Raw genomic sequence first — 26,031 nt, forward strand, 5'->3', positions numbered from 1 at the left:
ACATATCTTCCTGAGCTATATGCGGGGGTGCCACTTTTTGTTTCAATTCCAGTATTAATTACCTATTTAATCTTTACTATCTTACGATACTCATATGGTCATATTATTGCCCTTTAAGAATGTTCAAAACTGAGGGTCAGTGAAGTCAGGAGGTGTAGGAGGCATGTCAGATTCTAGGATGAATGAAGTGTACTCTGATGGACTAGATGTTTTATCCCATTATTTAGTGCAACTTATTACTTTTTATTGATAAATTTCTCTCTAAACATGTTAAGAAATTCAATTTTCTAGTACAGCTTAACCAAGAGTCTATGAATGAGGAATTGTGTCAGAGTAGCGGGAAGGGCTTTTAGTTTCCCCGTTTCCAATGATTTTATCCCATGGGTATCCCACTCTTCCAGGACACTCCTCTGAGCCTCTACTGTATCATCACTATTATGCCAGGTTTCTGAGGAACTGAGAGATGAATGCCTCTGTCTCTCTCTGATCATCTGTTTTCAATTACTTTAAGCTTAATAACCCCTAAAAAAAAGTCATGGTTATCTCCACAACCCTCCTCCAGACTCTTAATTACATTTTTTTCCCAAGCACAGCACTTACACACCATTTTAGGTACCTAATGGGGGCAGCTAATATGCTAGTGAGAAAGGATGCAGAACTGCATGGGTTGAAGGAAACCAAACTTTAGACCCAAAGCAATTAGAGCAGCATTTAACTTGTTGGTGATTATAGGCCTGGTTGTGCAGCTATGGCAGCAAACTTTGGAGCCTAAAGAACTACATTTCTGCATACTTTCTTGGGTAGTAGTATCTTGACTGCATTAAAATATCTAGAGGTGAAGACTCTCAGGGTTTCCCAGCTCATCTTCTTGGATAAGCTGGAATGTATCGAAATCCTGTATTGAATGCCAGAAGTTCTGTCCATTTGACTTTGCTTCATTGAGTAGTAGGTAGTCTCTTGGACAGGTGTTTTGACCACTAGTCAACCCCAAGAAGAACTGAACTGGCTATAGGCCTATAGGTGCAGAGAGCTAGAGGGCCATCTAAAAAGCTGATGGGTCCCCTGAGTGTTTGCGGTCTACCCTGTGAAACAATGCTCAGTCTGCAATAGAAAAACTTAGGCAAAGCAAGTTGTTAGTTCTCCATTGAATTTCTTTCATTTCCATTCCTTTACTTTCATTCTCTTATGTCCACTTTACAAAATTTAAAAAAGTATAATGCACATATTTTGAGAATGAGGCTTCAGTTTAAACCAGCGGTGTAGATTGATTAAGTATAGTCATCAGGTGTGTTCCTGACATTTTCTTCAATGAGCTAAAAATTCTGTAGTTCTCTTTTCTTTAGCTTATTAGCTTTTAAACTCCAACACAAAGTTTGAAACACAATAGTTACTCAATACAAATGAATTAAATATAATGAATGAATGAATGAATGAATGAATATAGGTATCATTACATTATCAAAGAGTGAGGGGGGAAGAAAGAGGAAAGTAAGGAATAGATTCCACGATCCCACAATCATGTTGATGTCTGAAAAATAAGACTTTTAATCTGTGGCAACATTTAAACCCTGTGGGACTCGTCTCTCAGTGTTAAATGCTGCACAGTCCATTCCAGTTTCTCAACTGTGCCACTGGTATTCTGTTATGCTGTCTCTTTTGTATTCTTTTGTCTGGAATGAGCTATTACCAAGGACATAGTTGATAACTGGACATACATGGCAACACCTAAAAGTTATGAACTTCTGTTGACCTTTTGGGCCAGTGAAGGTCATTGTAGTTATTGAGCAAAGAGTAGGTTAGTATTTACTAAGTGTGCCCTATATGGAAAATACAGAGAGTACATTAAAATATATTTTAGAAATACACCTTTATTCCAAAGGGATAATAATAGGCTATCATAACACACAATGTGAGATGTGTGTGTGTGTGTGTGTGTGTGTGTGTGTGTGTGTGTGTGTGATATCTGGAACAGAAAGAGATGTGGTATAACAATACTACCTTCTTCCATGGTTGTTCCGATAGTGAAGGGGCATTCTTTGTTCTGAGGAAATGTTGTATGGGTGGTGAGTTTATGCTCCTTTCTGTGAGGGGATTAGAGTCACACTGATCCTTAAGAGAATGCAGTAAAGCCTTATGTGTGCTTAGAGTTATTTTACCCCTCCTCCTGTCTTGTTTTTCAGTTTTCTTAAAGTCTGGCAAAATATTTTTTTAAAAGCTAGGTATTACTGTCATTAATTAGGGTTTTTCTGTTTTAAACTTCCAATTCTGAAATAATTTTATCTTCATAAAAAGGTGCAGAAATACAACACGGCACTCCTGCGTGACCTTCACCCAGTTTCCCCCCAGTGATAATGTAACCATGACCATCACCATAGATCAATAACAAAATCAAGAAATTGACATTGGGACAATACTATCAGCTAAACTAAAGCCCTTGTTTAGATTTGAAGAGATGAACCTATTCCTAATGCCTGGGCAACCAACCCTGAAAGCCTGAACTCTCTCCCACATACATGAGTCTGACTTTGAAATATCTGGCCTGGTGGGTAGGCAGTGAACAAACAGAGTTAATTCTTAAGTCTCTGCAATAGGTTTGTGGTCGGATATTATTCCCAGAATCTAGGAACAAACACATAGCCACAGCACACAGAATTTTCCTTGATGTTCAAGCAGTCATCTTTACAGTTGACTTCCCTTTAACCCTGTGTGGTACAAGGGAATTTCAAGTGTGATATTCCTTTTTAGTTTTCATAGCCACAAGTGGTCTCCCTGCCTCCCTGCCAGGCTGCAGCTACACCAAGTCCAGGGAGAAGCAAAACCTGAGCTGTGTGCTTTCTTGCTAGTGAGACTCATGCTTGATATTCCTGAGTCTCCAGGGGACTTGTGATATTCCTCTGTCCACTCCTTAGACGGGCCTTTTTTGTACTTTCCAGAAATGGTTTTGTGGTGGTTCCACATGCCCCACCTGCAGCTCTTGGAGCACTCTATTTCCAGCTGCCTTCCCTTGACAGCTCTAGCATTTGCATCTTCGACTCCTTCTAGGGTTTCTTGCTATCTGCCCCAAGGCTCCAGCTCTGCAGTCAACCTCAGGCTAGAGGGAGTTAGCTTACCTCCAGAGCTCCAAGTACCCATGCTTATGGCGAGGTTGGAAATTTCCTATGACCAGACTCTTGTTTAGGATATCCCACAGGAAAACCCTGAAAACAAACCCTTTGGAAACGCCCATTTAATTTGAGGGGGATTTGTTCTGGTTTGTGAATCAATTTTGTAAGGAATTCTGTATTTAAAGGCCCAGTTTCAGTTCTCTCACTCTCCCCACTCAATAGCTAATGTATATTTAAGAGCTGCCTGAAGGGTTAACTCACTTTTTTTCCTATAGATGCATACCTCAAGGAGCTGGCTTACTTGAGCAGTTAATTTCTCTCTGGAATTTCTCTTGCTTGAATGTCCATAATACAGCGACTTCCGCAAAAAATTGATTTCCACACAAAATTCCCTGCTTGCCTTAAACCCTTCCCCACAAGCCGCCGGCTGCCTGCATAAATATGTGGATTTCCTCATGAATCATTTGTAGCATACCCAATTGCAATGGAGAGTGAAAGGGCTGGGAAGCAATGTGATCCGACTGTTCAAGTGCTTCTTTTATAAGAAAACTGCTCTTTCTCGGCTCACAGAAGACTGAAGTTGGAATATCCTGCCCCTCTATGAATGCACTTGGAAAGCATTACATATGATCACCCAGATGCTGCGTAAATACTGATGACACGAGGGCAGATGATGCAACAAATCTATTCATTTGTTCAAAATATGCGCTCTGTCTGGCAAAGGTGATGAATAAGGATGTAGCCCTTGCAAAAGATTCTTTAAATGTTTGAATCTTGCCCCTTCTGGGTAAGTCTGAGCCATGAACTAGCATTTCACTGGTAATGAGATAGAGGTGTATGTCCAAGGGAGATCATTACTTGCAGCCTCTATGCACCTGTCTCATTGTTGAAATACTTACAGAAGGTGGTGTTTAAGAAGCCCCCATTTCCTATTCCTCAATTTTTATGTACTCAGGCCTTTCCCATAGCTCATAGGTATGGCAGAGACACAGCCACTTGACACTGGCTATGTGGAGGGTGGAGCTTTGTTTGTAATTTCATGAGGAAGTTGCCAGTTGTATAATCATAACTGAAAATCAACAGCTATGTTACTTCCTTATGTACCTATGAGGGCTTGAGAGATATATTGGGCACTTGTATTTGCCAACCTAGTGACAGCAAGTCTTCCAGAAGCCACGAATCATGAGTGCGTGTCCTCTTTTCTAGCATGAGGGAAGAATTGAGATAAAAAGAATGCCTACTGCTGGATTTGGTTGTTTGAAAGGATATTAATATCCTATATTTTTGTTGCAATGGAATTGTTTTTTTAGTGTCTCTTTCTGTGGAGTCTTTATGCTAAGCGAAATAAGTCAATCAGAGACAGACAAGTATTACATGATCTCACTCATATGTGGAGTCTAATGAATAAAATAAACTGATGAACAAAATAGATCCAGAAAAATAGAAGCATGGAACAGACTGACGAATCTTAGAGGGAATGGGGGCGGGAGGGGGGCAGGAAGAGATTAACCAAAGAACTTATATGCATATATGTACTAGTATAACCCATGGACACAGACAAAGTGTGGTGAAGGCCTGGGGGTGGGGGTGGGGGTGGGGTTGAGGGGGTCAATGAGGAAAAAGGGGGACATGTGTAATACTTTCAATAATAAAGATACACTTTAAAAAAGAAAAGATATTAATATTCTCCTGGTAAAGATTGCCAAAGCATTCTTATTATAATTAGCCATGAATTTATATTTAGGTTGGTATTTCCATCATAATTTGGAGATGGGATACTAGAAAGTAGGTGTGAATTATTTTGAGAGTACATACTTCCAGTCTAGACTGTAGACCAGGGTTTCTCCACTGTGGCAGTAGCACCATTTTGGGTCATGTAATTCTTTGTTGTGAGAGGCTGCCCTGGTCCCAACTCACTGAACGCCAATAGCTTCCCTCTACCTGAGTTGTGACCACCAAAAATGTTTTTAGAGGCTTCCAAATGCTCCCTGAGGAATAAAATCATCCAATTGACAGCCACCACTCTAGACTATGCCACCTCAAGATAAGTGGAGTCTTAGCAATGGCCCTGGTTCCTTGAAGTCACATTAGCATCTTCAATAGTAATTCACTTTCACATTCAATGGAACCCAAAAGTCACTTTTGCTGAATACAATGTGGTAGATGAAACATGTGTTTAGAATTTAAAATGGCCTCAGAAAATTGGGGAAATGTTCAGAATCCAGAAGGAAATGGGTCCCTTATCCACAGAGGAAGAAAATAGTTCCATAACTGAGTGGAAAATGAGGAGAGACTGGCTAACTACAAATATCAGGGTGAGAAAGCCTTGGGACCCACGGTGAAAAACAGCTAAAGCTAAGGAAACAGCACTGTTGATTATGTCAGGAAGTGCTGGCTGCCCCATCAGGTCCTGGCTGGTGCCTGCTGGCCAGGCTTCCGGTCTTAGTGCTGGCCCTTACTCACACTTCCCCAGAGACTGGCAACCTCCAGGGATTGGAGCACTGGAGTATTGGTTCCCCCTCTTGCACGAGGCAGGAGTTGAGTACTGGTGGTTTTAAAACAATTTATTTCATTTTTTCTTCCATATTGACTTTGCTTGGTTCTATGTGCATTGTGTGTGAGTGTGTGTGCACCCACATGTGTTGGTGTTCCTGGTGGAACATGTAAATGCTTGTATACACCAAAGAGCTTGGATTAGATTATGTAATTAAATTTCTCACTGGACATTTCCACTTTAACCTAAGAGTCCAGTTATTGAGGTGGGAAAATTACAGTCTAGTTGAGCTGCCTAGAAGAAGAGGAATGAGAACATTTTTGTTTCCTGGGGGAGTATGGGGAATGGGTGAGTAAAGAGTAATTGAGTCCATAAAATGTCAACATACCTTAGCAGGAAGTGAAAGAAAAATCAGGATGAGCAGGTATATGAGACTTTATTTCCACTAACTTTGTTGTATGTGTAGTAACTATTATTTAATTATCCTTAATTTCCCTAGGGAAACACGGTGTGTGCTGCTGGTTTTGGCTACTTTTTCCATCTTATGACCAACCAAACATCGCAAGCTCCACTTCTCTCCTTCACTGGGAATATTGCACATTCTTGTACAAGGTAACTTTAGGGAAATTAATTTACATATTGGGTGTAAGGCGTATGGTTTAGTTGTTTTTTTTGTTTTGTTTTTTTTTGTACAAAACTCCTGAGAGGGAATAACTTAACATTCATATGCGATTTGATGATGCAGCTGCAGACCATTTTGAATCATACAAGTTTGGTGGTGAAGGGAGGAAAATGGAGAAGGAAGTCACTTAAGAGGGCAGCAAGACAAGATGTACCTTTTGTGGCCAGAGGAGAATTCAGTAGAGAGAATAATTAAACTTCCAAGAGATAAGAAGCAACTGGTAACACAGAGTCCCTGGGAGGCTCGAGTGCCTGGGCTCAGGAACTGAGTGGGAAGAGGCTCTTGGAGAAGAGGCTCTTCACTTGTTACCGGCACACTGTGAGATGAGAAGGAGCTGTCCAAAGTCTTTGCTATGTAGAGGGTAATGTCATCCACTAAGGTCAAGGGCATGAGAAACAAGGGTAGAGTAGGGAATTTGAGAATCGTGGGAAAAATACGAACTTCAGTCAGCCAGACCCTGATTCAAATCCTGACTTTACTCCTACTGAATTGCTTATTTATTTATTTATTTTTTAGAGTCAGATCCCTTATTTGTAAAATGGAAACATATCTACATTGGAAGTTGGATGTGCCCATTAGAGCTTATGCAATGCACCTAAGAGAACACCTGGAATACAGTAGGAATTCAATAGTTGAAAGCTATAAATACTTATGATGATAATAGGATAGGAATAGTGCTATAATGGAAAATGAGAAGGATTAAGAACAATTGTTACTCCATGTTGAAGCTGAGGCAAGGATTAGTACACGTGTTATGAAATTATCATTAAGATTATGAAGTTTCTATCTAGCAGCTCTCATCAGTTCTGGGATATGAGGGAAGAAAGTACACAGAACCCTAAAATGGTAAGGCACTTCTGGGAAAAGAACAAAAGTTGGAGAGTATCCACTTTCCTAGCAAGGGGGAGAATTTATTCTTTACTTTTACTTTGGTATTTTCCAATGAGAAAAAAGTAGGGTGTTTGAAACACAGAAACTGACTAAATTTCACTCTTTGTTTCACTTTCTAGATATGGACTCTTTGTCTACCCTAAGTTTCAGCCACCTTGGGACAATGACACTGGCCCCACCCTGTTACAAAACTTCAGGGTTTGGGGAAGTGCAGGTGGTGTGCAGGTAAGTTTCTTTAGTTTTTTAACTTTTTATGAAAATTGTTGTTTTCTCATTTTGATTTATTGCACACTAGTAGCCCGGTGCACTGATTCATGCACCCATGGCCGAAGGTGGAATAGTGCTGCCCCACGAGGAATCGGGTTCCCTCCTCTCTGGTTCCAGGGTGTGTCACCCGAGAACCCCCGCTGACAAGTCACCGCAGCTCGGCAGCTCCTGCATTGAGTGTCTGCCTCCTGGTGGTCAGTGCACATCATACGGACACTGAGTTGGACAGTCACTTAGTCCTTTATACATATAGATTGCTATATAAAGGGAGATGACTTGCTGCTGAGGGAAGCATTGTAATATCATCATAGTTTTAAGGAACCAAGAGCATTATAGATGTATGTGGAATAGTTGTTGAATGAAAAAATTACTAGTTACCAAGCCAGGGTTAGTTGACTTCCTTTATGGAGACTTTTAAGCAGCTGTAATAGAGAACAAAAGAATTACTATCGAGATTTACCACCAGGAGGGATCATAAAAGTCATCTATTTCTCCCTTACCATGCCTATTTAGATATAAAAAAAAATTAAAGCTCAGAAAGCAAATGAATTTGCTAATGGTCACACAGTTAGTGGCACAACCAGGTACAGAATCCAGACTCCAAATGTGCATTTGCTACCCTAATATCTTGGCTAATACATGTTTCAATCCTAAGAAGAAGATCCTAGGACTGCTGAGAGCTGTTAGATAAAAACTTCATAATCTATTTATCATTGGAACACAAAAATTCCAGTTCAAAGTGCTTTGCTTACTTTTATCAGTGAGTCAAATTTTCTTCTGTTTTGTTCAAAAGGGAGAAAAGTTCACATTCAGTCATTTATCTTTCATTATCACAGTGATTTCTTACAGGTAAGCTTTGCTTGTTCATTGTTATCGGCGACATATAAAAATTATCCAGCGTCACTATTTGGTGCCACACTGAGAACATTACATACACGTGGTCTCTGCCACTTAGAAATCTGGAGCCTAAGCTACCTACATAGATGAAGAAATATGTTTACAGGGTACCCAGGAAACAATAAAAATGTAAAATTAAGTCACAATAAAAACGTTAGGTATTTACTTTATATATCCAACAAGAGGAAGATAATTTTGAATGGGGAAAACCCCAAAACATATAATTAGGGTAGTTAACCCAGAGATTGCCTATTATATTTAGTATTTTCATTTAATTTTATAGTGTTCATTGTTTTCCATAAGCACTATAAATGTAGGGGTGAGACTCGAGTACAGTGATGGCGAACCTTTTGAGCTCGGCGTGTCAGCATTTTGAAAAACCCTAACTTAACTCTGGTGCCGTGTCACATATAGAAATTTTTTGACATTTGCAACCATAGTAAAGCAAAGATTTATATTTTTGATATTTATTTTATATATTTAAATGCCATTTAACAAGGAAAAATCAACCAAAAAAATGAGTTCGCATGTCACCTCTGACACGCATGTCATAGGTTCGCCATCACTGATCTAGTAGAAACATTTGTTGAGTGCCCTCTTATGCAGAGAAGTAATCATGCCTTGCAGAAGCTTAAATTCTATCTCCAGGCTCTTGAATAACCTTGTTCTAGAGGAAATAACCCAATGAAACAAAAATATTAAAGGGAAATCATTAAAATCAGTTTCTCAAATTCTGTAACCAGAGTGCTGAATTCATGAAAAAATGTCTAATCTTAAAGATTAAACTCTTGTGCACTAAAAGTCCAGATAATAAAAATGCTTTTGAAACTTCACTTTCATGAGTAAAGGCAAGTAATTAAAAGGAAAGTAATTAAAGTAACTTCCCTCAGAACAATCTGAAAAAAAATAAGGTGGACTTAACACTTTCTTTTTTCAGAACATACTATAAAGCAATAGTACATTTAGATTGTGTGGTATTGGCACAAAGATAGAAATATAGTTCAATAGAATGGAATTAAGTCCAGAAATAAACCATACTATGGTCAACTGATTTCTGACAAGGATGCCAAGACCAATCAATGGAGGAAATAATAATCTTTTCAACAAATGGCCCTGGAACAAATAGAGAGACACATGCAAAGGATTGAAACTGGATCTTTTCCTCATATTATTAACAAAAATTAACTCATAATGCTCCAAACCCCTAAATGTTAGAGCAAAAAAAATTATAAAACTGATAGAAGAAAACAAAGGAGTAAATCTTTATGATGTCGGATTAAGCAACAGATCCTTGGATATGACACCAAAAAGAATAAGGAACAAAAGAAAATAAGATAAGTTTAACTTTATCAAAATTAAAAATGTATGTTTCAATGGATCCCATCAAGAAGTGAAAATACAGCCGATGGAATGGGAAACAATATCTGCAAGTCATATATGAAAAGGGCTTATATCTAGAATAAATAGAGAACTCTTTTGATAAAAATATAAATAACCCAATTAAAAAATGAGCAAAGACATTTCCCCAGCAATTCAAAAATGGCCAGTATGCATATGAAAATATGTTCAACATGATCAGTTATTAGAGATGCAAAACCACAGTGAGATACGACCACTTCATACCCTGATGGCTAGAATATTAGTGGTAAGTGTTGGCAAAGATTTTGAGAAATTGGAACTGTGAGAAATGCTCACTTGTTTAAATTCAAATAACAGACTCAGAGACAGAAGTATGGTGAAAACGAGACTTACACGTTCTCAAGAGCAGGTGTCTATCCAGTTGTACAGGCACATCTGGGACAGTGAACACAGCCCATTTATTCAGTCCCTCCTCTGGTTCATCATGGGCTGAGTACTATGGGGTCACCTGTTTCCTCATACGTTGCCTAAGTCTTACTGTCTCCCATTGGGCCATTCAAAAAAAATTGGGCTGAGCCCCTTTCTAGTTGCCTCCACCATGATGCTGGCCCACATCCACAGTTCCTTGCTATTACATCCTTGTCCCTCCCTACATTGTTTGCCCTGGGGAAATGCAGCAACCATTTCCATCAAAAGCCGGCCATGCTAGAGGTGGATCACAGAGGCCCATTTCCTACGGAAACTTCATACACTGCTGGTGAGAATTTAAAATGGTCCAGATGCTTTGGAAAACAGCCTGGCAGTTTCTCAAGTGATTACAAAAGATACCATATGATCCATTAATTTTACTCCTAGGTATATATCAAAGAAAAATAAAAACATATATCCTCACAGAAACATATACACAGATGTTTATAGCAGTGTTATTCATAATAGCCAAAAGGTGGACAAATGGACAAATATAGTGTGGTACCTTAAGACAGTGGAATAATATCAGCCATAAAATGAATCAAGTACTATACTGCAACATGGATGAACCTTGAAAACATTATGTGAGGAAAGAAGCCAGTCACAAAGCCCACATACTATGTGATTCCACTCATATGAAAGACCAGAAGAGAGAAATCTATAGAGACAGAAAGAGGATTAATGGTTGCTTAGGGCTAAAGGATATGGTGTTTCTTCTTGAAGTGAAAATGTTCTGAAATTGAGTCTGGTGATAGTTGCACATATCTGTGAATGTACTAAAACCTTTTAATTGTAAACTTTTAATAGGTGAATTGTATGGTGTGTGTATATTAATAAAGCTGTTAAAAAAGAGAAAAACAACAACTTCTTCTGTACATAGCCATGTAAACTCAAATGTTCCCTCTTCCTATCCGTGTGACCTTAGGCAAATTCCCTGTTTCTTTCTCATTTGTAAAATGGAAATAGTTATAGAACCTAAATGATAAGGTTGTTTTGTGAGTTACATAAGTGCCTGCATATAAAGTGCCTAGAAAAGTGCCCCAGTCTTTCTGGGTATATAATAATAGCTGTTGTTAATAAGCAGTGTTGGGTGGTGATAGAACGATGTTGATAATAATGATGACTCTGGAAATGGTAACATTTAGAAGTGCCTTCTGCATCATAAGAAGCACATTGTTTTAAAATTTCTTAAACTTTCATTATTAGATAGTTTTCATTTTTTTGCTATTGGGTGTTGATTTCCTTTAGTAATTACCAGGTTCTCCAGTTAATGCCAGATGTTAGCTGTTTTTTAATATGAGTTATTTGCCAGAACTTGAGATACCTGTAATTGGGTAACAATTGTGACAAGATCATACCTATTTAACTTAAGTAAAGCTTTGTATCTTCAAAAATCTATCATTTTTATAAAAGTTATTGGTGCATTCAGAAAAGGAAATGCAAGCTATTTAATTCTTGAAAATTCTAGCATAAAGCACAATACTATGATAAATCAAGGCTACCTTGGCCTTAATTAATAGGAAACTTCCATTTTAAGATATAAAGGCAACCATGACCCTATTTAATGAAGAAGGAATGATTCTTTTAGGTTAATTGTTAGTCCTGATCTCCACCCTGGTTTAAAGATGGTTGAATGAGGCCTAAGGAGAAGTTAGATGTCTTTTCCAAGATCACCTAGTTCGTTAATATCAGTGCTAGGTGAAAATGAAAGGTTCTGTACCACAAATTACTGGGATTCTTTCAACTTTATTAATCTAATTTTGTTAATACTTGATCCCAGTTTGGGCCTGCCAACATAACCTGTCATAAATATATGTTCACAGAATGTATTTTGAGTCTGTAGTCATGTTCAATTACTTATTTCACATTTACAATTTTCTGACAATATTAGTTAATATATACTACTGAAGAAAATGTTAAATACTGGGGTTCTTGGATGCTATATTTTTCTCCACTAATTTTGTGTAATTTGGAAATGGCAAGTTTATTTTAGAAATGTTTAAGAATTCACATTGACCTTTTTAATGTGTCAATTATTATGAGGAGAAATGAAAAGTATAGAGTGGGTGTTACTAAAGAGGACTAGTTAGTGCTGACCGCACGGCAACTTTGGGATGTCTGTGCAGATATCGATGGGCAAAAGCATGGTTATTTATACTTAATTAATAAGTTACCGGAAATCTGCAAGCAAAGCCAAGCCTGAGAACTTTGCCATAACATACGCTGATTTTTTTAAACAGATTTTCAGAACTAGCAATCTTCACCTGAAAAACTTCCAAGTTTATTCATGCAGAGATTTTGGAATTGATATCTTGGAAAGTGATGCAAATACTTTAGTTACTGACAGCTTATTCCTTGGTCATTTTGCTCACCAGGTAAGTACCTACGTGTGGTTGCTTTAGGTTGTCCATCAACAGCATCCTATGTGATGGGCTCCCTGGTGACCCAGGATATGTAATTTTAATAGCATTCTTCAGTGAATCTTAATATTTAACTGGTAAAAGTTAGAGGAGCTTTTTATTTGTAACAGTGGCAGTATTTATCATAAAATTCAAATATATCCAAGGATTCAATGTTATAAGTTAATATAAATCATAAAAATCATGAGTAGCTTGCAGAATTTTTATTTGGTTGCAATATAGCATTATTATCCATACCAATTAAATAATACATCTAATAATTTTCAGTTAGTTTATTCTAACCTCACAATAATTATAGAATAGCATGATTTCATATTGTCTCTGCATCGTGGTTTGCCAAGTTTCTACAGCAGCATTTTGTTCATAGGGTCCTTACTACTCTATTTAGGGTGCCCTCCCAAAAAATAGGTAATATAAATTTACATTGTTTACTATAGTGTACTACCTCTTATGTTACTCCCTAATACTTCCTTAAGTGTGGTGTTAAAGAACAAAATTCAACAAAGTAAACTTGAAGATCTAATTGGCTTTATTAAGCGATTCATTAACAGGGAAGTATCCTATGTAAAGAAAGCTCTGAGTGGTTGTACAAAACACAAGGTTTTTAAAGGCAAAAGGGTGTGGCAGGGGAGTTCTCCCCCACCTCCCTCCACTTTATTTTTCCCCCATCTCCATTTATCCACTTTATACCTGTCCATGAGCGTGCGCTTGTGCGCTCTCTCTCTCTCTCTCTCTCTCTCTCTCTCTCTCTCTCTCTCTCTCAAAATATATTTTTATTGATTTTTTTTTTGCAGAGAGGAAGGGAAAGGGACAGAGAGTTAGAAACATCTATCAGCTGCCTCCTGCACATCTCCTATTGGGGATGTGCCCACAACCAAGGTACATGCCCTTGACCAGAATTGAACCTGGGACCTTTCAGTCCGCAGGTCAACGCTCTATCCACTGAGCCAAACCGGTTAGGGCTCTTCTCTCTTTTTCTTTTGCTCAATCAACCCCGCCTCCCTCCCAACACACACAGGGGAGTTCTTAGCAAAGGAAAAGAAAGGATTATTTTTAAACCAGGTCATCTTTGGCGGAGGGAAGGGCAGTGGTTTTACCAAGCAGATTTTGCCTCACCAGTGATGCTCAGGAAAATTCAGACTGATTGGTTTAACATTCCATTCCTGAGAGAGGCTGAAACTGCAGTTAGGTTAATTATTAGCTTTGGCTTGGTGACTTGGCTAAGCAGAAGTGACTCCATCTTGGCCTGTTGTCTCTCTGTCTCTCTCTTTTTAACTGTGGATTTCTACATGATAAACATAAAGACTGTAGAGCACGTCTGTGGCACTGCAAGGCCAGCTTACTACACTGTAGATGAGGCAAAGAGTTCCTCCCAGAAGAGAAGTACCTCTTCTCCTCCAGGGAAGCCCATGGTTCCCATTGGTCTCAGTAAGGCTTCAGACCTATGGAGGGTCCCCTCAGTCCTTGTTTTGAAAGAGGTACATGCATATTGCCATAATAATCGCAGATGGAAGGGAACTAAGGTACTTCTGAGAACCAAGGAAAGAGCATTCTCTTTAGTTTGTTCCTGAATGCTTTGGCCAGTTGAAATTTAAATGATAATTATTGACTTTTGTAATTCCCTTTGAAATTACTTCATAGCTCTAGATATAAATATTAAGATTAAAAAAATCCTTTGGTTTCTACATTTTTCTTGTTTAGTTTTCAAATGTAGTTAAATCTCTTTTGAACCATCCTTTCCATGAGGAATATCTGCCAGTTTTTCCTTTTCTCTGAAAGGATTACCACCTTGAGAAATGATTTTTTTAGACTGCATGGTTTCCAACAGAAGATGGGACTCAGATTTAGATTCTGATATACCATAGTTCAAAGCCTCTTAAATGTTTCCAAAATAACCTTCGAGGAGATGCTAAAAACCAAATGTCCATCAAGCTGAGTAACTGTCCTGGTAAATTAATGTCACAACATCTTAATTGATGCTAAGTAGACATCATAATCTAATGGGTGAGTGACATAAATTAAGATATAAATTTTGACAGAAGGATGGTTATCATGAGATAATAAAAATAATCATATTCCTGAGATGGGATTCACTGGGACTGCATTACAGCTGAGGGCCTCTTAGTCGTTTAACAAGTAAGGGCAGGACAAAAGCCCCTGGATGGGAAATGTTAAGCACTCGGTTCTAGGGGAGATCTAGATCCTGGTTAGGCATCCAAATATTAAAACCACGTCATTTTAGAGCTAAATATTACCGAAGTGTTAATCTAGTTAGAATTCTTGAATTTACAGGTGAAGAAATAGGGGCTTTAGGAAATCAAGTGAAAGCCCAAGATCCATGCCTAGTAGTGTGGAGGTGGGACTACCTGGATGGCCTCCCACTTCTGATCAAATACTTTCTCAGTTACACATGGAAAATAGCTTTGACAATGACATGCATTAGTACCAATTTCAATATTTCCTGATGCATTTTCCATGGAAGGCTAGCCCCAAGAGAGGGTCTAAGAAAAGGAAATTCTTAGGTTAATAATAGTTAGGGTATGCTGCTTATCACACCTCTCATCCCCTGAATTTCACATCATATTTTAACACATTAAAGGCTCTGCAGAGCCTAGGGTGAAAAACAAACAAGAGCCATATCTCTGAATCTTTATTTAACACAATAATGTTTAGATTTATTTGGGAACCTTTTATTGACATAAGAAACTGTGTCAGTTGTTTAAAAAAAAGAGGGACCTGACCTCTGTGGTTGTGGAACTGATGTTAGCCTCCAACTTCTGTGCCTGCCATTTCTTTATGTATTAAGATTTTCTGAGAATTTGGCCTATTATTCTTAGACCTTCCACCCACATATAATTGGGCACACAATTATCAGTGAATCATATTCTAAAACAAACACTAGTTTCTGAAGGCCTTATTATTATTGGAAAGAATTTTATTATTTTTTGGCCTCTAACTAGCATATCTATAATAATAAAGGCATAATATGCTAATTAGACTGGACGTCCTTCCAGACAAAGCCCGTGCTGCTAGGGAAGCCCGGGTCCCGGGTGCCAGAGGGAAGCCAGTGCCAGCAGCCGGGAGAAGGAAGGCCTACTCTTACACGAATTTTGTGCATTGGCCTCTAGTTAGTGTATATGTTGGTACTCTCACACCCAACATTACCTTTATATTGAGATGAGTAGAATAATTTCCAGTGAGGGTGGCTTTAATATACAAGACAAAGTGATGCACTCTATCATCACTATACTATCCATCCTAGTTTGGTTGTGCAATTGGTTTAAACTGGTTGTCCTAGCATTTATCCAACTAGCACCCCCTTTCAAACTTTCAAAAATGTTCTGCTTTGGATATATATTATGCTCACCCTGCTTTTGAAAGTATCTGTAGGATGCTTGCCTTTTTGTTGTTATTGTAATTAATTTGAGCAGATGATACTACTTTTAAAAATATCTTATTCAGACAGATGCTAATGGGCTTAGTTAATTTTTCCTCCTATTTCTCTAGGGATCCCTTCCCATTTTCACTGGTGGATTTGTCTTCCTCAATTTAGACCTTTCATTTTTTTATTTCTCTAAAGTTTGTTGTAGGGGCCCTTCTCTTCTCAATATACTTGCTCTCCCTGGGAGAAATCTCATTTTCTCTAGTGATTTCAATTACCATCCGCACACTGATGTCTCCCATACATTTGCATTTATTTCTACCATCTCATTTTGTGCTTTCAGTTCGCAGTGCTTTCTTTGTCTCTACTTTTTAAACTTGATTTGTCTTGCATTGAGTAGTGTCATATATATATATATATATATACACACATATATATATATATATATATATATATACTCATTTTACAGTTATTAATTCTGTGTAATTATGTTCATTATTGGATTTAAATTTTTAACATGCCTGCTTGTCTTAAAATCTAAATTACATCAGCACTGTTAAACTTTACCTGAGCAATGCAAGGACTTCAAACACTTTTCTTTCTTTACCTTCACATCTAGTGTTTTACTTTTCTGTAGTATTTTGTTCCACTGAATAAAATAAAAGTTTTATAGAAATATCATATTAATGGAGATAGGTACAGAAATCACAAGCAAAGATCTCAATGGATTTTTAAAAAGCAAAAATCATGTGCATAGCACCCTGTCAATAATAGAATGTTACCACTTCCTCTGAAGCCCCTCATGCCTCCTCTCATTTAACCCAACCCCCAGACCCCTGCCTGAAGAGGGACATTATTCAGACTTCTATAGACATAGATTGGTTTCAGATCTGTTTTTGAAGTTTATATAAATGGAATCATAGAGCAAAGTAGCTCTGTAGTGTCTGGCTTCTTTGGCACGACACTATGTCTACAAGATTCATTCATTTTTTATGTTATAATACTTTATTCTTCTAATTGCTATGCAGTTTTCTACTTTATGACTGTACCACAGTTTTGTGTGTTTTTTTTTTTAAACGGTATATTGCTCTTGATAGATATTTGATTATTTGCAGTTTGGGGTCATTACAGATGAAGTGTTATGAACAATCTTCAGTGTCTCTATATGTTCATGCACTTCTGTTGAATATATGCAAAGTTGTAAACTGCTGGCTCAAAGGATGTCCCTCCAGCTCTAGGGGATAATGCCAAACAGTAGTCCCAAGTGTTCACACTTGCACTAGCATGCGGGTGAGGAGTTTCACAGCTGCATCCTGGTATTTCTCTTGACCAGTATCCTGGCTAGTTTCTCCATGTCTCCCCATTATTGCTCCTAACTCCCACATCTTCCTCCTTTCTGATTTAATTCCTCATTTATTAGAGTGTAGCCTATAGTAACTTTCTTAACAAATTAAGGGTCCATGGAAGGTAAAGGTTTTGAGCTACAAATAGAGAACCCCTTATTAGTAGGTTGTTGGTTATAGAATACCAGGTTAAGTCACTTTGAATTGTTATTTTGAAGGCAATGTTTCAGTATCTTCTAGCTTCTAGTTTTGAGGTTGAATAGTTTTAAGGTCCTCTAATTCTAGGTCTTTTTTTAAAAAAATGTTTTTATTGATTTTTAAATAGAGGAAAGGAGAGGGAGAGAGAGAAGAAACGTTCATGAGGGAGAAACATTGATTGGCTGCCTCCTGCATGTCCCTTACTGGGGATTGAGCTGCAACCCTGGCATGTGCCCTGACTGGGAATCAACTGGGGACCCCTTGGGCCATGGGATGACGCTCAATCCACTGCCACACCTCCTGGGCTAATTCTAGGTCTTTTATGTGTAACCTTTTAGTTTCTTTTTTGGATCTTTTTAGGATCTTGTCTTTGTTCCTGATGTTTTGCAACTTCAATATGATGTACCTTGAGTGGCTTTTTGTCCTATCCATGGTGTTAGCCACTGGATGAGAACTTCCAGTCTTATTTCTTTGAGAATTTTATAATTCTCTCCTCTTTATTTTCCTTTTTTGAAAACTATCATTATTTGGATATTGGACTTCCTAAATTGGCTTTCTAATCTTCTTAAGTTTCGCTGATTTCCCAACTGTATTTTTATTCTACTTTCTAGGCTATCTTGTCATTTTGTTCTTACGGAATTTGTTATTTCTGCTCTCCTGTTTTCATTCTCTTTTCCTTTCTGACTCCCACCTCCTTTTCTTTGGCTGCTTCTTCTTGCTTCATGGATAAAGTCTATTTAGTTCTCTGTGATTATTAATGGTGATATTTTAAGTTTTCTCCTGATTTCTATACTGCCCTTTTTTTCCACTATTTTTCTTTTGTTTGTTTCTATCACTCTTTCCTGTTGAAAGTCTCTGAAAATTTCTGCTAATCCTCAAATGTACAGTGAAACACTAACAACTTGATTAGATGGAGTTTGTTGAAGAAATTTTGTGGTTAAATCCTGGAAGCAATTTTTTTTTTAGGTTTTTAAATTTTAATTTTTATATTAACATACATTAAATATAAAATGTATATGACTTTTTTGTAGTTGTCGTTAATCCTTACCCCAGGATATTTTTCCTACTGACTTTGTAGAGAGAGTAGAAGGGAGGAGGAGAAACACAGAGAGAGAAACATCAATGTGAGAGAGACATATCGATTGGTTGCCTCTTGCACACCACCAGGGTCGGAGCCTGCAACTGAGGTACTTGCCCTTGACCAGAATTGATCCTGGGACCCTTCAGTCTGTGGGCCGTCACTCTATCCACTGAGCCAAACCAGCGAGTGCCTGACTTTTTTTTTTGATGTACAATGTCTGGTTTTTAACATATGTATAGACTGGTGTAACCACCTCCACCACAATCAAAATGCAGAACAATTGCATCAACCCCATAAATTCCTTCCAGCTCCATCTTTGTAGCCACGTCCTCCTCTCACATCAACCCCTGGGAATCACTCATCTATTCTCTGTCTTTTCAACAATCATATAAAAGGAACCAGATAGTGTGAAACCTTTGGCACATGCCCTCACTCGCCTTGTGTCTATTGGTTATGCTTATATACATGCATACAAACCCTTTGGTTGATCTCTACATCCTTCCTCCACCCTCCCCTACCTTCCCTCTGAGGTTTGACAGTCTTGAACATAATTTTCATTTCTCAAAGGTAAACACCTAGGAGTTGAATTACTAGGCCGTATGATAAGGGTATGTTTAACTGGATCAGAAACTGCCAAACTATTTGCCACAGTGACTGTGCCATTTTGTGCTCCCACCAGCAATATATGAGAATTTTAGTTGTTCCTTATCTTCATTAGCATTTGATATCACAATTTTTTACTTATCATTCTCATAAAAATATAGTGTATTTTATGGTGATCCTTTGTCGTGTATATGACTTGTAAATATTTTCTCCCAGTCTGTAGCTTGTCTTTTTATTCTCTTAATTGTTTCTATTTGTGCATTACAAATTGTACTAGTTCTCTTCTTTTTCTTACTTCTTTTCCCCCTTGTGAATCATAGGGAAGCCTGTGTATGTCAGCAGGGATCAAAACTCCCAAAAGATGGGAACTGATGGTATCTAACACAACTTTTGTTAATTTTGATCTCACTGGCTGCGTGTCCATCAGAACCTGTTCGGGCTGTTCCCGAGGACAGGGTAAGTTGATTGAACAGATAAGACAAACAGTAAATAAGGCCAACACTCAAGTAAATATGATAAATAGTGGCAAAGCCTTGTGACTCATTATTTCTTTCAGTTATAAAATTGCATCAGTAGAAACTGCGGCTCAAATCCCCTAAAATAAATCCTAGAGGAGGCCAGGTATGCTCAATAGGGCTCCTATAGCTCCCCATTCGTCTATCACCCTATTATTAGTGTCTCTGCTAGACTCTGAGCTTCACAAAGGCCGGGATTATGTCTCTTCTCACAATGTTATCATTAGTACCTAGTAGCCTGTGCCTAAAAGGCTCATTGTTTAAATTAATGGATAAAGATGAATGGATAGACATATGAATATAAACTAACATGCATGCAATCTTTACTGAAGGAGCCAGAACTTAGTACTTTATGTTTTCAGCAGCCCAAGGTTTGTTGTATGCACAAAGAGAAGCACAGGCATTTTTGTTCAATTGTTAACCACATCTCAGAGGTGGTGAGGAATACCTTGGAGGACTCATGGGCTAAGGTGAAAAGGAGTGGGGAGCAATCTAGTTGATTTGATCTTTGTAAACAGCCAAACCAAGTAATTCAAGTAAATATGCTCTTGTGGTTTGAATCACCAATTTAGATAATTGTTTGTTTTTTTAATTAAATGAATAATCAGTAAGTCTCCACTTTACTTTTTTTTTTTCCCCTTCTGAATAAGCAGAGCCAAAGACTGTTTTTATTTGGGTGGCATCTGACTTAAATTTGTAAATAATAGGAATAAAAATAACTTCGGACATTCACTTTAAATCACAACTCTTCAGTTCTTTAAAGCTTCATTGTTTCGTATCATTTATAAGACACTGAAGAAAGCACTCTGTTCCTTATGAGCTCTAATTCCTTCTCACTGCATAATCTTACTAAGTCATACTGTTTGTTTAAAAACTGTCTATTCCAGGTTTGTTTAAGGAACTGGGGCGTACAAAGATGAAAAACACATAGCTCTTCTCTTCCAGGAGCTCTTGATCTAGGCACAAAAGTAAATGTTTAATCTAGTCTCTGTACTAGAGTGTGATGAGTACAATCCTAGAAAACTGAACAAGGTCAGTGAAAAGAACAAGGAAGGAGGTCAGGTGAGATTTCATAGAAGTGACTCTTTTATTTTAAAAAAATATTTTTTAAAAATTGATTTTAGAGAGAAAGGAAGTGAGAGGGAGAGAGGGAAACATCTATTGGATGCCTTCTGCACGCCCCCTACCAGGGATCAAGCCAGTAACCTGTGCTTGTGCTCTGGCTGGGAATTGAATCAATGGCATTTTGAGACATGGGATAATGCTCAGCCAACTGAGCCACACCGGCCAGGGCCATAGAGATGACTCTTAAGCAGGGTTTTGAAAGGTGAATGGATATTTGCAAGAGAGACTGTGCCAAGAAGAGTTTCTAAGTATTAAGAATAGCATATGCAAAAAATTAAAATCCCAATAGGACTGAATTGTAGTTTCAGGTAGTTGTGGTATGAGATGAACTTTAGAAGTTTCCAGAAGTTAATCACGGAGTCTTGAATGCGGGACTTAATTCACTGCATGGACTCCACTGGGATGCCGAGTGAAAGCATCAGGGCTTCTATTTCTCTGTATCTTATTCTTTTTTATTTCCCTTTTTGTCTATTTCACAATGTACATAATGAAGACGTATAGTCACATATGTACAGAGAGATAAGTGCTTAATGTAAAGATTTCAATGACAGGGCTGTGTGATTTAGAAGACCACTGCCATAGTTCCTTCCTGGGCAACCAGACGAGTGGCAGTTCTGACAAATCACATGGAGGTGGTGTGAGAGACAGACTGCTGAGAAGTATAGCTCTAGAGCAGCGGTTCTCAACCTGTGGGTCGCGACCCCTTTGGGGGTCGAATGACCCTTTCACCTGGGTCGCCTAAGACCATCAGAAAACACATATATAATTACATATTGTTTTTGTGATTAATCACTATGCTTTAATTATGTTCAATTCGTAACAATGAAATTGGGGGTCACCACAACATGAGGAACTGTATTAAAGGGTCCCGGCATTAGGAAGGTTGAGAACCACTGGTAGAGCTAATACTTAAAAAGTGTGTTACTATTACTCTTTGTCCACATGATTGAAAGTTGCTTTTGAGGGTAAATCTTTCAAGTATAAACCTCAGAAGAGGTGGGGTTAAACTCACCACAGAAGAACTGGAGCAGACGGATGGAAAGACTAAACCAAGACACCTTTAGTAGTTAGTAATTAGTAAGTTAGTGTTCCGTGTCTCTATTTCCCACTAGAACGGTTTCTCACCCTTGGCACTATTAGTATTTTGGGCTGGATAGTTTTTTGTTGTGGGGACTATCTTGTGCATTGAGGAAGTTAATCAGCATCCCTCCCTCTACCCAACAGATGTCAATATCACTGCCATCTATGTAATTGTGACACCCCCAAATGATTCCAAATAGGGCCAGATGTCCCCTGGAGGGCAAAATGACCCCTGGTTGAGAATCACTGCCCTAAAATACAGACTATATGAAGGCAGTATCATATTGCTCTTGTTTTCCACTGTGTCTCCAGTACATATCACAGAGCCTGGCATACACTAAGCACTCATGATTTTTTTTCTTGAACAAAACTGTATAAATACGCAATTTAAAGTACTGAATATATCCCAGCAAATTCAGCTGCCATTTGTTATAATAACCTTCTGTGCCTTATGTAACACTCTTATTTCCATTTTATAGGTGGATTTACTGTGAAGACGAACCAGTTAAAGTTTACAAACTCTCCCAACGTAGTAGCATTTCCATTTCCTCATGCAGCAATTTTGGAAGACTTGGATGGGTCTCTGTCTGGGAAAAATGGAAGTCACATTCTTGCTTCCATGGAAACCCTCTCAGATTCTTGTTTGGTCAGTGCCAGATTCAGTCAGATTGTCCCTGGCAGTGTCTGTGGGGAAGATGTTTTCTTTCATCGTATGTCTATTGGATTGTAAGTTGAATTAACTTTACTTTTTAGTTTAGCAGTGAGCATGCATGTATCATTCAGGCTGTTAAGATTTATACACTTGATGTTAGCCAAAAGGCCGAGAAGTGATGTTGAGGTTTATAAAAGGGAAATTTTTTCCTAGATTCTATTTTAAGTATTTAGTTCTACATAAGTGATGGTGAATAATTTTGACAGCTGTCAAATCATACGTTTATGATTATGGTAGTTTTAGACTGATTCAAATGGCAGCTAACTTTCAATATCACTGGACCAGAACTCATAGTCCATGACCTCTTATTGACATTTTGAGCTAATAGCTTCCTCTTGAAAAGATTTGCAACCAACAGAAAATTTGACATGTATTTAAATTAATATATTTTTATTGATTTCAGAGAGGAAAAGGAGAGGGAGAAAAAGATAGAAACAACAATGATGAGAGAGAAACATCCGTTGGTTGCCTCCTATACATCACCTGTGACCCACAACCCACAACCTGGGCATGTGCCCTGACTGGGAATTGAACCGTGACCTCCTGGTTCATGGGTCGATACTCAACTACTGAGCCACACTGTCTGGGCGAAATATACTTAAATTAAAAGTATTATTAAAGCCCTAGCCAGTTTGGCTCAGTGGATAGAGCATCAGCCTGCAGACTGAAGGGTCCCAGGTTCGATTCCAGCCAAGGGCACATGCCTGGGTTGTGGGCTCGAGCCCCAGTAGGGGGTGTGCAGGAGGCAGCCGATCAATGATTCTCTCTCATCATTGATGTTTCTATCTCTCTCTCCTTCTCCCTTCCTCTCTGAAATCAATAAAGAAATATATATTTAAAAAAGTATTATTAAAAATTCCAATGATGTCCATTCTCATTTACACATGTTTACTCTCCCCAAGCTCTTTTTAAGTGTTCATATGCTCCAGGGAAGCAATAGCTGATGCCTTCCTATTACTTGCAAAGTTGCTTCACTCCAGTTCATTTTCCTTGTTAATTTCATGAGCTATTGGATTCGTACAATACATTTCCTATTAATATTGGAGCAAGGACCCTTTGGTTATGCTAGTCAAACTACCATTAAGTCAGCAGCTGGGATCTTTATAATGCATAATAGGATTGCTTCTGCCCTCTTTAATTTACAGGTAATGATTGTTGAGTGTCTGGGGTTCTATCTTTTACCTGTTTCAAACATTGTATATATTTAGCCAGGAAGAACTTCTTTCCTTTCTTCCTTTTAAGTGTTTTAACTGCAGGAATACTAATTAAGTCAAGTGATTCAGATAGAGCATGTTGGCATCTGTTTTAAGCCAGTAAAGTCCAGAGAGTAAGTCCCTATGGTCAGTATTGCACAGTCTGCATTTTGAATGCCTATGGAACCAGTATTTTGACATTCTGTTTTAAAAGCCTTAGTAAAACACTGCTAGCATCAACTAATTTGAAATTATTTTTCTACTTTTGCTGTCCAGACTGTGTATTATTCTATGTAATGTTAATGGGTCCAATTCCAGTGAGCAAAATAGCAATGTGGAGCGATATATTTTAATTTTTAATCATTTTGATTGTGCAGAGCATGACTTTTTAAAAATTCTCACAGATGCATCCCGGTTTTTATTGTTATTTTAGTGATTTTTACCAAAGGAGTCTTAATGAGTGTTTTCATATTTATAAGTTAATGATTTATTTATTTTTTTATTGTCTAGTTTTACATATGTCTCCTTTTCCCCCAATTGAAACCCCCCCGATTTATTTCTTAGATGCATTTTTTTTTCAAATGAGGAAAATTAAAATGGATTCATATAATTAAAAAGAACATTATGTGTTTCTATGTCACTTACTTGTCTGTCTTTATACTCCTTTTTTATGCCTTAGTTTGAAACCTATTGGGACACTGTCTCTTACAGAGGCACTTAGCGCAGGTGTGAGAAGGCTCTAATCTTCCTGAGCTTCTGCTCTTGGAGAGCTTTAGGACAGGACACTCAGGTGCTTACCTTAGCAGCACTTAGGGACCGACACGGTCAAAAAAATAAAATCCCAAAACACTATTCCAAGCTGATTCAAAAGGCTTTTACTAGGGTGAAAAAGTTGTCTTGGTTTGTCTGGACTTTTCCTGGTTTTAAAATAGAAAGTTTCATGTTCTAGATACAGCCGTGGGCAAACTATGGCCCGCGGGCCGAATCCGGCCGTTTGAAATGAATAAAACTATTGAAAAAAAAAGACCGTACCCTTTTATGTAATGATGTTTACTTTGAATTTATATTAGTTCACACAAACACTCCATCCATTGCTTTTGTTCCGGCCCTCCGGTCCAGTTTAAGAACCCATTGTGGCCCTCGAGTCAAAAAGTTTGCCCACCCCTGTTCTAGAAACTCCTTCAGTCTTGAGAAAACCAGGATGGTTGGTCACTCTACTCTCTCTGATTATATTACAAATTTTCAGGTTGATCCACAGGTCTATGGACAGATGCCCAACTATCCCGAGTTAGCGCCAGGGAAGTGTCAGGTATGTCTCTTGGCTCTGGAGTCCCCACCTCTAGGATAAGGTGATTGCATCAGATGGTCTCTAGGGACTTGCTTGTCAAAGTGCACCAGCCTCCCCAGGGTTCTGTTAGAAGAGGGAATCAAAGACTCCGCCCCAGACCTCATGAGTCAGGACCCTCAGGTGATTTATATTCAAGTTTGAGAAGCACTGCCCTCAGGTCCTTCTAACCTTACCCTTCTATGACTCTACCCCTCGCATTTGTGCTGAGTGACTTGATCTTTGTCCCAGAGCATTATAACCTCATTAGGAACATGTCAGAGCTAATGAGCAATTTGAATTCAGCGTGGATACAAACTTTGCTGCATTTCAGGGAGACAGGATTAATTTGTTGTGCTACTCGCCCTGGAGCAAGCACCCTAAGAGTTGATTTACAAAGCTCTCACAGTCATGATCTTTTGGGGTTGCATGCTGATGGAGATCTGATATGGCACAAGCACCCTGCTGTCTTCACTTTCCACTCTTACCCCATCCCTCACCATGAGGTCCCAGAGTGTGGCCTTGCATAGCTCTGTAAACAAGGCACCACATTTTCCTTTTTCGAACCACCAAATGATTGGAATGGAATTTCTTCCTTGGAAGTCCCCCCGTCTATGGTCCCATTTCACTATTAGTTTTTTTTGTTTGGCATTGGCAACCTTCTGTCCCTGCCCCTCGCTACCTTTTTTAAGTCAGATGGGTACCCACATTTGTGATGCTTCCTGTTTTATAGCTTCCTTGGACTCCACCCTAGCAGTTGGGTTGACAGGCATGTAAATATTTCCTCTGTATAGAACTGTCAACCTCTATAGGGCAGAGTTTAGTTTTATGCTTTGTTAAAATGCCAACAGACTTGACATGCAGGAGAGCTGCTTACATTGTTCTCTCCCTCG

At 38.4% G+C, this 26,031-nt stretch overlaps 1 protein-coding gene across 4 annotated transcripts in view; it reads left to right on the forward strand.

The window, feature by feature from the left end:
• The window catches only part of PKHD1 (PKHD1 ciliary IPT domain containing fibrocystin/polyductin), a 401,585-nt gene that overhangs the window by 172,566 nt on the left and 202,988 nt on the right, over positions 1 to 26,031 (forward strand). For all 4 annotated transcript variants that reach the window (XM_036317771.1, XM_036317772.1, XM_036317773.1 and 1 more), the window contains 5 exons: positions 6,098 to 6,210; positions 7,291 to 7,396; positions 12,403 to 12,537; positions 19,510 to 19,645; positions 22,389 to 22,635. In XM_036317771.1, coding sequence (XP_036173664.1) covers positions 6,098 to 6,210; positions 7,291 to 7,396; positions 12,403 to 12,537; positions 19,510 to 19,645; positions 22,389 to 22,635 — 737 coding nt within the window. The remainder of the gene's footprint in view (positions 1 to 6,097; positions 6,211 to 7,290; positions 7,397 to 12,402; positions 12,538 to 19,509; positions 19,646 to 22,388; positions 22,636 to 26,031) is intronic.

The sequence above is a fragment of the Myotis myotis genome, unplaced genomic scaffold, assembly GCF_014108235.1.
Source record: "Myotis myotis isolate mMyoMyo1 unplaced genomic scaffold, mMyoMyo1.p scaffold_m19_p_7, whole genome shotgun sequence".
Taxonomy (NCBI): Eukaryota; Metazoa; Chordata; class Mammalia; order Chiroptera; family Vespertilionidae; genus Myotis; species Myotis myotis.